General features: G+C 43.4%; 1 protein-coding gene and 1 non-coding gene across 4 annotated transcripts in view; one reads left to right on the top strand and one right to left on the bottom strand.

Annotated features, from left to right (window-relative positions):
• Window positions 1–14,965, top strand: part of ADCY1 (adenylate cyclase 1) — a 161,238-nt gene that overhangs the window by 66,101 nt on the left and 80,172 nt on the right. For all 3 annotated transcript variants that reach the window (XM_027742069.2, XM_039385872.1, XM_027742071.2), the window contains exon 3: window positions 730–848. In XM_027742069.2, the coding sequence (XP_027597870.1) occupies window positions 730–848 (119 nt within the window). The remainder of the gene's footprint in view (window positions 1–729; window positions 849–14,965) is intronic.
• Window positions 10,874–10,945, bottom strand: TRNAE-CUC. Its single transcript has one exon. It is a non-coding gene; the product is annotated as a tRNA-Glu (tRNA).

The following is a 14,965-nucleotide window of genomic DNA, read 5'->3' as shown; positions in this document are numbered from 1 at the left end:
GCAAATTTTCCACATATTCTTTTGTGGAAAAAACTACACAAGGCTTTATAGTCAATACTGACAAGATCCAAAACATTAGAGATCTTTTTTATGCAGGTTAGTGACCCATGCAAAAAATTTCTCTGTGAATATTGCAAGAAGATGTGTGTCTAACTAGGGTTTTGTACTGATGCATTTCATTCCTGAGCTGGTTTGAATAGACATTGCCACACTGGATAAGATGCCGCTAAAACTGTACCTCTATTACTGTTCTCCTGAATTAGACAGTGAATAAATCCATCATCCACTCTCACTACTTAATAACCAGCTGTCATAGTTCTTGTAATGTAACACTTTCATTAGATCCAGGAAGAAATAGGACACACAAAAGCATAGCAAATAATCCTGGGGAGTCTTTCCCAGACAGATAAATGCTACTAACAATAAAGTAAGTTGTTATTATTAGCAATGTAACGTTAATGAAAATTATGGACTATTAGCTGCTCTTGAAGCTGCCTCTTTCTGTGTAGCTTTTTTATTTTATTTTCTTTTTTAGTGCAGAAGACTTTAAAAAAGACATTCACACAGTTTGCAGAAGTTTGAGAGAAATGGCTCATCTTATTTATATAGCAGAAATTTTAAAGAAGCAGATTAGATTAGGAAAAGATTGTCTAGCTAAATAGTTTAAAACTTTTGAAAAGTGGTCACACACTATACCACAAAAGTGATGTTGTTTATGTTTTCTTTTAGGAACGTCTCTTGATGAGTCTGTTGCCCAGAAATGTTGCAATGGAAATGAAGGAAGATTTCCTGAAGCCTCCTGAAAGGATTTTCCACAAGATTTACATTCAAAGGCATGACAATGTGAGGTAGGATTGATTCTGCCCATGAAATAAACTAAAGAAGAGAATATTTAGTACAAGGACAGTGATGCATAATTGCAGTCAGGTTTCAGAGAAAAAAACCCAAGCAGTACAGTGAAGATTTATCTTTTATACAGACTGGGAGAATGGATGCACTAGGAAGACTTAATAGTCTTCTCAGGAGTTAATGAGGAATCAGTAAATGTCTTAGAATAGTAGTGCTGGGAGACAGACAACTTTTTCCAAGTGACTAGTCATTGGTTTTGTACTGTGTTATGTTTTGGGTGAATAGGAGTATTTATTTTACATGGTAGCTTTTACACATATTTTCTATAATAAGATTAATTATTTCTATTGCAATAGATTTTTCCGGTTAATAGCATGGAAACACAGAAAGAAAGTGTGGTGTGAACTTAAAAAAATGTGTATTTGTCCACATCATTTGAGCATTTCCCCTCAGAGGTTACTGAGGAAGTTCAATTCTACTTCTTGCTCTCATTCAGTATAAGACTGTTGTGCAAGTGCTCTCATTTATACTGTTTGTTCCTAAAGTGCATTCTCATTTGCTATTCTTCCTTGCCCTCTGAAACAAATTCCTTAAAGACCTTGTCTGTATTTTATCATACTGCCTCCAAGTGCCTTGCTTCCACATCAAAAGCAGTGTCAAAGAGGTTCAATTGCTGTCATGGTTGCACTAAGCAAGGTGAAGGCTTAGTAAGTGGTGTCACAGAGCTGCCTTGATTTGCACTGTGTACTCATAGCAAAGGAGTAAACTCTTTTAGTACCTTCTCCTCTCCCTCATCCACTAGTAAGTTCCTTCTCTCGAGATTCAGTCTATCTCTCATCAAACTGGCTTTAATATTTGCAAGGACCACTTCCTAGTGACTAAGTTGTAACTAAAAGCATTTCTGTCAGTGAGAGAAACAGAGATGACTGTGATGAGAGAGTTCAGAAGTCTGACAAATTAGGTCAGTTTTACACTGTAAAACTGAACATTATTGAATTAAAAATTACTCATTAATTGCTTACTTCATGCAAATGGTTAACTCTTATATAATGTTGATCTCATCATTCTGCATACAAACCTCTTAGTTTTTAACAATCAGTTTAAAGTTTGTTCTAAATGTACAGTACCCCAGAGCTGATGCTGCAAAGTTAGCAATGTTGTTTACAGTCTTTGATGGTTCTCAACTGTAACGTTGCGGTCTTTATATGATAAAGAATGATGTACTCTCTTCGTGAGGTGGAAATCAAAGAGGCTTTATTTGAATTTTGCTCCCCCTTTTATCCCCTAAAACCATGTGACCTTCTAACCAATGGGGGTGTCTGTCCCTGAGCATGTCCCTTGATTCCCCTGCCCCTGGGACATGCCTCCTACATCACCCCCTTCTCAATTATTTAAGAAGGTCACGAAAACAGTGCAACAACAACAATGCAAACAATCAGAACAGTACATTGTAAACTACCAAAGCTTGCAATGACCCAGCACATTGCTTTGGCCTCTTATACATCTATAGTAAACTTTATAAAACTGTCTTATATTCCTAAAGGTAGTGCAACTTGGAGAAATAACTTTATTAACCTAGGGGTCCTAGCTCAACCGTGCATACTTACAATCTTTATTAATCTGAGGGTCTAAATAACTGGGGAGTTCAACTTTATTTAAGAAATAGGATAAGCTTAGCAAAACTAAATTCTCCTAAAGTGACCATGTGGTGGAGGTAGTGTTATTTTGTGAGGTGTTTTGTTTTCAATACACTTGTCCAGTCAAACAATTCTCTTATTCATTCACACTCTCATTCACTGACAGCTGTTGTCCATTCATCACACACACATTCATAGGTTTTTTACAGACTGCTTTTTGCCACACTGGTCATCCTTAAATGTAAACCTGAAGCGTAAACATAACTCTTTTATAACTTCTGAGTTACTCTGGTTCTTGCTGCTGTGGTTGTGTACCTAGGTAGGGTCTAACACACCTGGAAGGAATCCATTTAAGCTCTTTTCCTGCAGCCACACAGGCGTAGCCTCGTCCCCAAGTGACGAGATTAAACGGTCCCGTCCACTGCCCTGAAATCAAATCTCTTACCATGACTGGTGGTCTGGGAGAGGCAAAAGCCTGAGGCTTGTGCTGCCTTTCATATCTGCTTCTTTCAGCGCTGTCACAATTTAAAAAATTGAATACATACATGACTTTCCACAGACATTCTTGCGGGCTACACAGATTCCCCTTGTTTTTTGTTTATCTAATATGTGTTTCAGTGTGTGATGTGCCTTTTCAATAATTGCTTGTCCGATGGAGGAGTGTGGAATACCTATGATGTGTGAAGTTTCCCTATTTGATAGGAAGTAAAGCTGTTTTATTGTCAGTTTTTATTTGATTTGGGGTACTCAGGGTTGTTAAGCAACTAAGCCAGTGCCTTATCACATCCTTGGCCTTTTCCCCTGTGTGTGCTGTGGCAGTTATGTATTGGGAATGTGTATCTACATGTACATATTTTAATGTGCCAAATTTGGAGACGTGTGTGATATCTGTTTGCCAAATCTCATTTGCCATTAACCCTCTGGGGTTAACGCTTTTCTGAGATGGCCTGGGTGTGATTTTCTGACAGTCTGGGCATGATATGATGATGTCTTGAGCCTTATTGAGTGTTATCTGAAATTGTCTCTTCAGAGAATGTGCGTTCTGATGGAAAAATGAATGAGACAATTTCGCTTGCTCGAAGACTCTAGGTATGGTGTTAAACATTGCTGCTTTGTCAGACTCTCAGTTCTCGTCAGCTATTGGCCGTGGCATGTCAGTGTGTGACCTTGCGTGCATGATATAGAAATCAAACTTTCTATGATTGACAAGAAACCATACAGAACGCATTTCAAACAAGTGAGGGTTAACAATATCTCGAAGAAACAAACTCTCGAGACAGGAGACTAACTTTGCAGTATAACAGCAATCAGTTACATATCAATAGGTTGTTCAGAAAATTTCCCCAAGGCAATGCAAATGGCAGCCAGTTCCAGAACCTGTACAGAACCTTGGTTCATGGTCTGTACCTCTCGTTCCCATTGTCCTGTGTCAGGATTTTACCCAAGTCACTGCAGCTTTTTGTGTTCTTCCTAGATGCATGTGTGAAGGCCCTGAGGCCTTTCATTGGTTCATGTTTGCATCTGGTTGTGGCCTTTAAAGGCAAACTACCAATTTCTGCCCACAATCTGTGTTTAGGGAGATGAATTGAGATGTCGCCATCAAAGCCTGCCAAGGCAGCCTGGAATGCTGCGTCCTCAGCTGGCATCCAATCGAAGTTATCCTTTGTAGCTGGGATGTAGATGACAGCAGGGTCTCTCCGTCCAGTTCTTGTAATTGTCTTCTGCCTTTAATGACAAGCTTGGCAAACATTTCATTAGTAGTCCACACAGTTTTAGGTGGTGTGTGGGGCAGAAACAGCCACTCTAAAATTTATAGTGGGTCTTTCTCAGTCTGATCCCACTGAAACAAAACTGCAAATGGCTGGTACCTGCTGGGAACAAGGGCTAGGCAGATTTGCAGTTCAGGATTTCTCCTTCTGCCATGTCTGCCTTCTGTTGCCTTGGCACGAATGTCTAACGCCTGCTTTGCCTCTGCTGTCAGGGACCTGTTAGACGTTAGGTTGGAGTTCCCCTTTAGCAGCTCAAATAGAGGGTGTAGCCCCTCTTGGGTGATGCCTAAAACAGGCCTTAACCAGTTGATGGCTCCCAGAAGTTTTTGCAACTCGTGTAAAGTGTTTTTTACCTCGAGCTGCAGTGGCTGTGGAGAAATTTCCTGCTGCATGACTTTCCATCCAAGGTAAGTCCAGGGCTGCGATGGCTGGATTTTCTCTGGAGAACCTGCAACCTTGCATCTTGGACAGCTTTGATTAGAGCAGTAAGAGTAAATGGCAGTTCATTCTTTGTGGCCGTGGTTATTAATATGTCATCTGCATAATGGTGTATGATGGCTGTTTGATTTTTCATTGGGCTATTTTGCATCCCCTGAAGAATGACAATCCAGCAATAGCTTTGCATGGGCTGTGCTTTCTTTAAGACCATGATGGAAAAGGCAAGCCTTGGCACATTCTCAGGGTGTAGGAAGGTGACAAAAAGGCAGTTTTCTAAGTCAATGATTAGTGGTGGCCACTTTGCTGGAAGCATAGCAGGTGAGGCAAGTCCAGGCTGCGATGCTTCCATAGGCTCTATGACTGTGTTTACTGCTCTTAACATTTGCAGTGTTCTCCACCTCTCACCTTTCTTGGGGGTGCAGAATACAGGGGTATTTTTGGGGCTGGTTGTTGGCACATTGTGGCTTGCCTCAAGCTGCTTCCTCTCTTGCTCGTGAAAGCGGTTGGCAAAGAAGAGGATGGTGAGCAGCACAGCAGCAAGCAGTGCGATGCTCATGGTGTGGCCCCTGCCTCGCCCACAGCAGCCTTGGTATGACTCAGCCCATTCCCTGCTGTTTAGGTACTTGTGGGATGTTGTTGCTAAGGGTCTCCAAGGACAATCTCTTTGAAAGTGGTCAGGGTCATCACATCTAATACAACTCACTCTATGTCTGGCCTCTTCTTGTACTCCTATCTGGGCGCTTAGGGTTGCAGTTAAAGGGGCAGACTGGTGCTCCACAGAGCCAACTCTTTGGTAGGGTCGAACCAGCTCAGCAATGCTGTAGCTCTGCCTTTCAGGAAGGGCTTGCAAAGCTCTTTTACAGCCTGTGTTCACCTTTTCAAAAGCCAATTGCTTATACAGCATCTCTCTGGCTTTATTTGTACTCAACTTGCTTGTTTAAAGCAGATTGCAGCCTATCTAAATATCTTGAATTCGGTTCAGTATAACCTTGTAACACTTTTGTGGAGGACAGGTTGCTATCTTGGTCTGTAGTGAGAAGTTTTTTCATGGCTTTCAGGGCCTGTTTGGCTATTACTCTGTACATTTCCTGGGGATAGGTTGATTGGACATCTACCGTGCTGTAATTTCCCTCTCTGCTTAGTTGGTTTGTTGTTATGCCTGCTTGGGTGTTAGTTGCATACTTAGCACAATTCTCCCTATAGTCAGCTAACCGGACTGTATGTTGGGTGTTATTAAGGACTAATTTCATTAGATTCTTCCAGTCATGTGGGGTGAAAAAATAGGTGGAACTCAATGTCTCCAAATACTTGAAGATATTGGTTAAGGACATGCCAGCATCTCTTACCGACTGCCTAAATTTCTTTGTAGCTTTATATGGCAGAGGCTGGAATTGAGGGGGCTGACGTTGGCTAAAATTGATTGAACATGCGTGAATATCCTTCAAGCCTCCCACTCGAACTGCCTCATCCCGACATTGCTCCCACTTCTTAACTGACCTTCCCCTGTTTGCCTCCTCGCTCCCTCCCGGTGGAACCATCTCTGGTCCCTTCTCCTCATCCCCCTTGACCTCCTCCCCTGTGGCCCCAGTGAGCCCAGTTCTCTGTGGGTGGGTGGTAGTGGGTGGTGGTGGCAGTGAGGGGGAGGGGCCTCCCTCCCCCTTGTGCCTATGTGTGGGGTGGGGCAGCGCTGGGGCCAGAAGAGACAGATCGGCTTCTGTTCCGTTTGGCAGGCAAGATGGCTGCGTGCACCCCAAAACACGAGGTCGCTGATCATCTGCAGCATGGGGGGGCAGAGACGCTGGGTTACCCCCCTCATTACTGCAAGAGGGTCCCCTGCGCTGATCCCATGGGCGGGGATTTCGCATATAAGGGTTTGTTCCCTCGCGGTGACCTGTGTCTCCGTGGCTTTTGGCTACCGACCCGTAACTTAACTCACGAACAGCTCCTCCCCCTCCCCCCGGTGGACCTCATGTGTTTGTCCTATGCCTAGGGGTTGGGCTGCTGCTAGCAGTGTGGGCAGGGGGGTGCGTGTTGGTGTTGGATGCTTGTATTGTTCGTTTGTGGGCTCCGTGTAGTGCAGACATTATGATTTGCCAGGCTGAAAAGGCGTTGTTAGCCTGGGGGTCCCCCCCCGGGCTTTTAGTTTTATGAGGTTTCCTATTTTATGCCAAATCTCTATGTGAAGAGCTCCCACTAAGGGCAACTTAGGCACTGCTGCTTTAATGAAACGTACAAGCTCTGTTAGTTCAGCCCTTGTGGTTTGTATGTGGTATGGTTTTAGCAGAATGGCTAGTGCATCTGTGTCTTGTGAGGTTTCCGTGGAAACAAAGCTTCCCATGTTTACCTTAGTCGCTGAGCTGTAGGTACATGTGGGTGGGGTCCTTTGTCTGGCTGCTGAGTTTAGTTTTGCTTTATCAGTCGCTGGGTTTTTTTCCGGGGCTTTTTTCTTTCGGTGTCTGTGTCAGTGTCCAGGGGCTCTCCGGCTCTCGTAGCTGCTCTGGCGGCTTGTTGGCGACAGTAGACGGCGATGGGGGGGGTCCCTCGGTGCAGCGCAGGGTCAGCGCGGCTCCGGTGGCAGCGGTGGCGAAGTGGCAGAGAAGTGGCAAAAGGTTCCTTCAGGGTCTGCGTGGCTTCTGGTGGGTTTCTCCTCGGCGTAGAGGCTTCACGCCATGGTTATAGGCATGCGTGGGTCGGCAGGAGGTGGCTCCGGGACTCTCCCGGTCTGCTGGGCGGTGCGGGGGCCCCAGGTGCCAGCGGGGTCTTGCAGCGCGGCTTCGGCGGGTCCTGCACGGCTTTTTAGCGTGGTGCGGGGCCAGTGGAGGTGGCAGTCTCAGCACAGGGTCCCTGCAGTGGCTCCCACGGCAGCGGGAAGGGAAGGGGGGTGGCTGGCGGCACATGTGTGGCTCGGCCATTTCTCCGCGCTTGCAAACTGCGGCACGCGCGGGGGGAGGGGCGGTGGGTCGGCAGGTCTTGGGGTCCCCAGGGCATCCAGGAGGGCGGCATGGAGCAGCTTAGCTGCCTCTGCACAGGTCTCTGTCGCTTTTTAGCTGTGAAGCGCCCGGCAGCGGCTCGCGAGGTATACACAGCAGCTCCGAGCCCCCCTCGGTGGGGGCTGGGGGTTGCAGTGTTGGTAACTCACTCAGCTTCGCTGTTTTGCTGCCCGCTTCTGCCTGCGTGGTCCCCGGCTCCTCTCTTCGCTGCCCGCCGTTCCGTTTCTCCTTTTTCTTTTCTTCTTTCTTCTTTGTTCCTGCGCACTTTTCCCTAATATTTTTGAGCTCACTATATTAACTTTCCATTTCTCATATGCGACTGAGACAATGGTTTTACAGGCGTCTAAGTTTTTTTCGGTGAAAATTCTCGTCTCCAGGCAATTGAGACGATAAACAGAATTACCGATTTTTCTGCCTGATTCAGGATATGCTAAACTAACCTAATATAGGTTTCGAGTCCCAAGTTCGGGTGCGCCACGTGTAGCGTTGCGGTCTGTATATGATAAAGAATGATGTACGCTCTTCGTGAGGTGGAAATCAAAGAGGCTTTATTTGAATTTTGCTCTCCCTTTTATCTCCTAAAACCATGTGACCTTCTAACCAATGGGGGTGTCTGTCCCTGCACATGTCCCTTAGTTCCCCTGCCCCTGGGACATGCCTCCTACACTCAGTTGCCAAAGTCAGAGTTGAGAGCTCTTGAAGGACACATTCAGAATCCAGTCGGCTGTCTTCCTCCTTCACTTTTCCTTGTTCATGCCTCATGCTTTTATGGTGTTGCACTCCCTACCAATGCTGCTTGCATTTTTTCTTTTTCCTGCCAATCTTCCATCTTTGAGTGATGTCCTGCCTTTCTATTTGCAGTCACTTGTGCTAATCAAGTCTCATGTTTTGGTGCTTGGGTGTCTTCTACTTTGGCCCTTTGGTGATCACATTCCCTATATACTTATAAAAATTTTGTCTAGTTATACCATCAAAGTGCTATGAAATATATGTATATTGCTGATTGCACTTATATTCAGGGTCAAGGTGGGCTAATGGTAATTATATCATGATTGGTGTATTTATATCTTGTATATGTCAAAAGTATCTGCATTGAGTGGTCATCTTAAACAGCACTGCTTTGCAGCTGGACTGGTTGGTTATAACACTTTTGAGTCCTCCCTGGTGCTGAAATCTTTTAGAAATGTAAACTCAGGAGTACTCTTTTTTTCCCCCACATGATATGTTTTTTCACATAACCACTAAAGCTTCTGTGACTTATCCACTGATTCAATGCGGAGTTTATAAAAGTTTTGGAATCCAAATACCCTGTCTGGAGATGTGAACTCATTCTCTGACATTAAGAAGGTGCTTTTGGGGCAAATGGAGGCAAAGTAAAATGGTGTCATTTTAATGTCAAAGGTAAGATCCTCAGAGAAGAGAACTGAAAACAGGACACCTCCCTTCACCATCTGTACTATAAGAAACTGTCTTGCATTTATTTCAGTAAAGCAACTACTGTATCATTAAATATATATATACATATGTATGGGGTGAAATAGTGTCCAGAAAATACCCAGCAAGCTGTGGCTAGCAGGTCCCAGTAGACCAGAGTTTCATTCCAGAAGTTTTGTGACTATGCAGATCAGAAGGATGCAATGCAACTCCCAGCAGGTGCCACCCTGACACCAGTGTGGACAACAGCACTACAGAATCCCTCTGGGAAGAGCTGCTGGTGGTCAGTGCCAACAATATATGTGTGCTTTACTTTTTCAAGGAGACAAAAACAACTTTTTTTTCTTCTGGGTAGTGGCAGTTCAGTGCTATCCCAGGCAAACCTAAGAGATCATTCATATATTCTCGTGACTTGTCCTTTTCATATCAAGCATTCTGTAAAGCTCTGCTATTAAAAGAATCCAACAAAAAGCCCTTCTATAATTCTAAATTCCAGGATTTTTTAACCATTAAAGCTACACAATGGAAAATAGAAAATTATCTGCACTTTTACTTTTCCTGTTGCAATGTTTTCTTTTTCTCCCAGCAAATATCTGGAAGTGTCAGAGCATTATTCTTCAGAAAGGACAGCCTGAAGGAGGTAGGCATGCAATTATTAAATTACATTATTTTTCCATTCCTTATCTGTTAAAAAAGCCAAAACAATAAAACTCCCAACAGCAAAAAAATACCTTCATAAGTAAAAAAAGCATCTGTTTCAGTCTTCTAAATAGCTGCCTGAAAAAAAAAAGCCAAGGTGTATTTAATCACAAGATCTTCCATGTGAAAAATAAGACATTCATACAGCTGCCTTCTTTACCTCCTCCCAGAAAAACAAAGGTAGATGTGTTACAATAGAGATACATATAACTTTTTAAAAAGTGAATGATGGACTGGGAAAAAATACTAGCACGTTTCACAAAACCGTGGCAACAACCCCGGTTTATCAATTAATTGGTGAATATTTTACCAACTACCCAAATAGCTGTTGAATGACTGCCTGCAACTGACTGTGACTCTGGAAGGGAAAGAAAACACACCTCTCCATGCTGAAGACAGAGTCCTCAGTGTTGTGTCATGCTTTGATGAGCTCTTCCCAGATCTGTAGTACATCTGCTACCTTGTAAAGTTTCTGAACAGAATTCCTGCGCAGTAAGAAATAAGTACATGGTTTTAAACGGAGGCAAACAACTTAATGAAAATACAATATGCAAAACAAGGCATACAAATACACATTCAATAGTATTATAGCATTAACTCAGTGAGGACACTAAATTCAACCACCAGGAAAGTAAAATAATCACAACTAATGTAATAACTGTGGTTTACCAGAAGGAAATAGTCCATGTACAGTCGAGGACCCATTTCAACACAGTACAGGTGTTATTTTACAGGGGTAATCCCAGCCAAGGACACTATGAACTATATTGGGGAACCAGATGTCAAGTTACATGTCATCATCATCATCATGGCCAGTCTTTGCGAACGAAGATTTGGGAAAGGTCTTTTTACCCTTCGAACCTGCGCAGTGGATTTTTTAGGTGAGACACAGTGTGCGCTGAACTGAGCCCACCCTTTAATCCTGAGGTTCATCTGCCGGGGCCGAGCGAGCTTGGACAGTGGCAGCGAGGTCCTCAGGACGTAGGTTTGTTTAGAGTGACCTTCTCTTAGATGGATGGCCTTACAGGGCTGAACGAGCTCCATCTGCCCGGGGAAGTCCCCTGACCGGGAATCGAACCCGGGCCGCGGCGGTGAGAGCGCCGCATCCTAACCACTAGACCACCAGGGGGCCCCCAAGTTACATGTAAAGACTACCCAACAGACCAGCTCTTCTGTGGTGCTAAAGAGAATGGTTTGTGACATGAAAGAAACGGCTCTTTTCTAAGACTAAGTTGAGTAATGTAAGTTTAATATTTCCTTCTCTTATTCCTTGTTTCCTTATTCCTACAGGGCTAAGGAATTTACAGATTACATATGTACTTACTGTGGCTACTGTAAATACTCACTAGTCCTGACTGAATCTCTCCATGCAGCCATAATTCAATTTAGAAAATTTCAAGTTGAATTTCAGCTCAAATATATACCCTGTATGGAGACTTCAACAGATTTTGTCTCTTTCGAAGTGGACTTTTCCCATTCCATTAGTTTATTCATGAAACTGTTTCAACACATGGATAGATACTGGTATATTAACAGACAACTTCTTGCTTTGCTCTGTAACTCAACGTTCAAGACATAAAAAGAAAGTGAACATTGAATGGCTAATAATTTCTTGAGCCTTTGGTACAGCAGTTTCATTTAGCCTTATTTTTACAAGTGTGAAATAGAACTGGATGCTTTGTAAGAAGAGAGATTAATTTCAGGAAACACACTGCCTGATTCAAAGCTACCAATAAAAAGATTCCCTGGGGCATTTTAGAAGTTCTTGTAACCCAGTCTGAAGCTAGAACACAATCTGCAGCTATATATATGCAAATATTTCTGGTCTGTCCTATCTTTTAGAAACCATCAGAACTTAAATAATTTTTGAATTTAACATACCCATTTTAATGTTTTAAAAAGCTGTGATAATGATGTCTATGAACAGATTTTTGTATATAGTCTTTCTGAGCCTGTGATTCCATAGTGAACTAGTTTTCATAAATGATTATTATGTAAAAACATACCCTCCCTTTATGTTTAGTTTTAACAGCCTGCTTTAATTTTTTGAGCATGTTTTTCTTCAATATTTCAGTGAGTCATAGATAAAATTATTAATTAACTTTCCTTACATTTGACCTTTGAGGAAAAAAGTCCTACAGGTTCCTTTCTGAGGCACTGTGTGATATTAAAATACCATTCTTACTATAAGTTGTACTCTAATTAAACAAATGACCCAAATGGAAATGAAAAATAGGGCACACAACCACTCCTTATTTTGCAGACTGCTCATTTAGACAAGTGCTCCATTGAAAACAGCAGGACTAATCAAGTGCACAAAACACATGAATGAGCGCTGTTAAAAGTGAACATTTACCACCTACAAGCTCTCAAATCTCTTGTGTGACTTGGCAGGATTTCTCCTTCTGAATACCCCACAGAGTGACATAGAAAAGGGTTGTTCTGTCAATACTAACAGTTGGGAAGCAGTTTAAATCTCTTAAACCAAGCCATAGGCTTTCCGGGCTGGGTTCTATCAGGTGCAGCCACTTCCTGCCATGCTGCAGGAGGGCTGCAGTCACCAGGCAGGTGCTGGCTATGCTGCCTGCAGGGATCATGGAGGGAGTAAATAGGAATACAGAAGGTCCTGGAGCAATGACTCTGGGCTTGTCAACACAGAAATGCTCCAGATTGTCAAGGAGTATGAGATAATAATGTATGCCTGTGCTGAACCAGCTTGGCTCTTTGTGACAGAGGAGAGAAATGGCTGCTTGTAATGCTTCCTTTCCTGAACTTGCTCGCTGCAGTGCTGCTTTGCTTTTGTTCAGAATTTGCATACCAGAAGCAGTTAGAAATAGCTGTTGGCATATCAAACCAAATACTCACCTCAAGGTAACTTTAAAAAAATGTTGTTAGGAAACCTCCATTAAAAAATTAGAATCATGGAACCATAGAATGGTTTGAGTTGGAAGGAAACATTAAAGATCAGCTAGTCCAGTCCCTGTGTTAGGGTGAGGTGTCGCTGTTAATGTCGGAACGGCCAAAACGACACAGATATCAGACGTAGTCCAGCTGTAAGGTGATCAGGAAGCTGTTTATTGCTCTCAAGTGTTTCTTTTATACTCTTTGTACACTATCGTGGCACAACACAATTGGTCAAAAGTCTCAAGCATAAAAAACTGTAGACACTGCACACACTCTTATTGGTGACACTGAAGACACTGTCCATGCTGTGACATGCTATTGGTGACACTATACACATTTTGATTGGTGACCTTTGGTCTGGGCTGCATTACGTTTGTTCCGTCCGGCATTACAGTAAATATTTCCTAAAAGTTGGTTACATTCCTCATCAGTAATTGCCAGGCTGCTGACAGGTTCTCTGTCAACCCCGACAGTGAGGTTCATCTTTCCCGAGTTTGCTTAAAACCCTGACCAGCCTGAGCTTGGATATTTCCAAAAATGGGGTATCCACAGCTTCTCTGGGAAACCTGTTCCACACTCACAGTAAGGAATTTCTTCCTTGCATCTAATCTCAGTCTACCTGTTTTAGTTTTAAACCATTCCCCCTTGTCCTATCAGTGCAGACCCAGGTAAAAAGTCCCTCTTTGGCTCTCTCATACACCCTTTTTAGGTGCTGGAAGGGTGCTACAAGGTGTCCTTGGAGCCTTCTGTTCTCTAGGCTGAACATTCACAACACTCTAACAGGTCCGTGTCTTTCCTGTGCTGAAAACCCCAGAGCCGGACACAGTACTCCAGGTGGGTTCTCATGAGAGGGGCAGAATCACCTCCCTCTACCTGCTGCTACTTCATTTTATAGGATACATTTGGCATTTTGGGCTGCAAGCATACAGAGGTGACTCATGTACAATATTTCATCCACCAGTACCTTCAAGCCCTCCTTTGCAGTGCCAGTCTCAACCTACTAATCCCTCCATCTGTATCTGTGTTTGGGATTGCCCCAACCCAGGAGCAGGACCTTGCATATGGCCTTGTTGAACTTAACAGGGTTCACACAGGCCCACCTCTCTAGCCTGTCAAGGTTCCTCTAATTGATTATTTTCCCCCCAGGATACAATTAGAGTATTGACATGCTGTTGCAATTTATGATCCCAATAACTGTGAGGCATTGGATCAGTTATTAGTAGTATTTTAATTATTGGGTTGGAACCAATTAGTGTGTGTGTATGTGGGGGGCAGGGTGAGGCCAGCAGCCTCACCATAGTCTCAAAACTCACACAGCTAGGCTGCAGCAAGGAACTCAAATAGAAAAGCTCTCAATCAAAAAGGGCAGCCTGGGAGCCTGGCCACACCATGCCCCCTAGAGCCTCTAATTGGCTACACCATCCCTCATTCCCACCTGGGAGGCACTGAGTGGGCAGATAACCAGATGTCCAGCCTGGGAGGCGTGGCCACAGTAGCCAAAGCACATAAATACAGGAGCACAGGGCTCTGTGTGGCTTTTTCCTCTGAGCACTTGTTTTTTCATGTGTGGAAGTGGATCTCCATAGGATTCTTTGGTGGTAGCTACTTACTCCTGTTTCTTCTGTTAATTGCTTTCTTTTTTTACTCTTTCTTTTTTTACTCTTTCTTTCTTCACTCTTTTCTTACTTAATATTTTGGGTAACTTAAAACCAGTGGGTTTGATTCTGCTAAGTTTTGTGGGTTGGCATGTGCTGGGTTGGTGCTTTGTGGAATGCTCTAACTTGGTTGTTTGTCACCCCTTTTAAACCTACATCAAAACCCTTATTTTCTTCCTAAAATTAAAAGTTCGGTGGGCAAACTCTTGGAGTCTTAGATATAAAAGTAATACTCCCAGTATAGCTTGAGGCTTTGGGACTGGGGTCTTACCATAACTTGTCTGTCTAAAAGCCAAAGTGATTTAAGTTTTTACCAGATTAGCCAAACTTTCTGTTTCTGTGAACTTACTGGTAAAGTCCTGGTATGATTGGTAAATCAGGGTTTTGGTTACTCAGACCATGGGATTTGCTTTGCCAAATCTGGTTTACTGGGGGTTGATGGGGTCCATCTGACAAAGAAGGGAAACACTATCTTTGGTCAGGGAGTTGCCAGACTAGTTAAGGGGCCTTTAAACTAAATTTGTTGGGGAAAGGTACCTATCCATCCCAACCCTGCCAGTCAGATGCCAACATCTGTAATGGATGCCCAG

This window comes from Pipra filicauda, unplaced genomic scaffold (genome assembly GCF_003945595.2).
Source record: "Pipra filicauda isolate LSUMZ 115617 unplaced genomic scaffold, ASM394559v2 scaffold444_size547326_pilon, whole genome shotgun sequence".
In the NCBI taxonomy this organism is placed as follows: Eukaryota; Metazoa; Chordata; class Aves; order Passeriformes; family Pipridae; genus Pipra; species Pipra filicauda.
Note: the sequence above shows the minus strand (reverse complement) of the source record. Positions and strands in the feature narration are given on the sequence as shown.